Source organism: Papaver somniferum, chromosome 10, assembly GCF_003573695.1.
Source record: "Papaver somniferum cultivar HN1 chromosome 10, ASM357369v1, whole genome shotgun sequence".
Lineage (NCBI taxonomy): Eukaryota > Viridiplantae > Streptophyta > Magnoliopsida > Ranunculales > Papaveraceae > Papaver > Papaver somniferum.
This window is the reverse complement of record NC_039367.1, coordinates 12949666-12950926: the sequence shown is the minus strand read 5'-3', so window position 1 is coordinate 12950926 and position 1261 is coordinate 12949666. Positions and strand designations below refer to the sequence as shown.

Sequence of the window (1261 nt, the reverse complement as noted above, 5' to 3'; positions counted from 1 at the left end):
TTATTCTCAATCAATGGAAAATCCAATTGTTGCCGTCTCGTTCTCTAAAATTCCAAAATCAACTCATTGGCTTTGTTCATCTTAAACTCAAAGAGGACAATTTCATTACATGAAAGAATTTGATGAATCCTGTAATTCAATAATACAAGTTACGTCGCTATTTGGATGGATCTTTTCCATGTCCACCTCAATTTACTTCAGCTCGTAATCAGACTAATGGAATTGAGAACAATCTTTATCTAGATTGGATAGATGAAGATTCTACCATCATCATGTGGATTCACTCAACAATTTCGGATTCTGTGATTGCTCATTTCTCAACATCAACAACATCACATCATCTTTGGTCCAGTATTGAAGAACGATTTTCTAGAGCATCTTCAACTCACTCAATTCAATTGCGTACAAAGTTGTTATCTATCACTCAAGGTAATAAGTCTATTCCTTCATTGAATAATGAGATCAAGACATTATCTGATCAGTTAGCTGCTGCTGGAGAGATTATCTCAGACAAAGAATTGGTTGTTGTTACTTTAAAAACATTACATTCCGATTACATTCCATTTGCTACTGCAATGCGTCACAGAAATCCACCAGTTACATGTGTGGAACTCCACAATAATCTTCTAAGTGAAGAGACAGTCATTAGTGAAAGACAAAAAAACTATATTTGACAATTCATATGCAAAGGCTTTTGTTGCTCATAGGGGTAACTTTAGAGGAGGTTATAATCATTACAGGGGAAACTCTTCTAGAGGTAGAGGACACAATGCTGGAAGATATGCAAACCCCAACATATTTGGAAGATATAACTCAGGTAGAGGTCACTCTTCAGCACCAGAATAAGAAGCTTGTCAGCTATGCAAACAATCTTGCACCAAATTGTACCCAGAAACTCAACTTCTCCTGTCAAGGAAGACCTCCACCATCTAATCTCAGTGCAATGCTAGCAGCTGCTGACATCTTTGATACTTAAGAATGGATTGCATACAGTGGAGCAAACAATCATGTTGCAACTTCTTCCACTCAGTTACAAGAGGTAACACCTTATGATGGTGTTGAGGTTATACACACAACAAATGGTGAAGGTATGTCCATTTCTTACACAGGACACTCTAGTAGAACTGCTAATGATCATTAATTTATACTTAAAAATGTCTTAGTTGTTCCACAATCATCACATAATCTGCTATCTATACACAAATTCACATCTGACAACAACTGTTCTTTGACACTTGATTCTCATGGATTTTCTGTGAAG

General features: G+C 36.4%; 1 protein-coding gene across 1 annotated transcript; it reads left to right on the top strand.

The window, feature by feature from the left end:
* The first annotated feature begins 272 nt into the window (after nucleotides 1-272).
* On the top strand, nucleotides 273-976 carry LOC113315332. Its single transcript, XM_026563624.1, has 2 exons — nucleotides 273-603; nucleotides 708-976. Exons 1-2 carry the CDS (start codon nucleotides 273-275, stop codon nucleotides 974-976), a joined length of 600 nt encoding a protein of 199 aa, XP_026419409.1.
* The last annotated feature ends 285 nt before the right edge of the window (nucleotides 977-1261 follow it).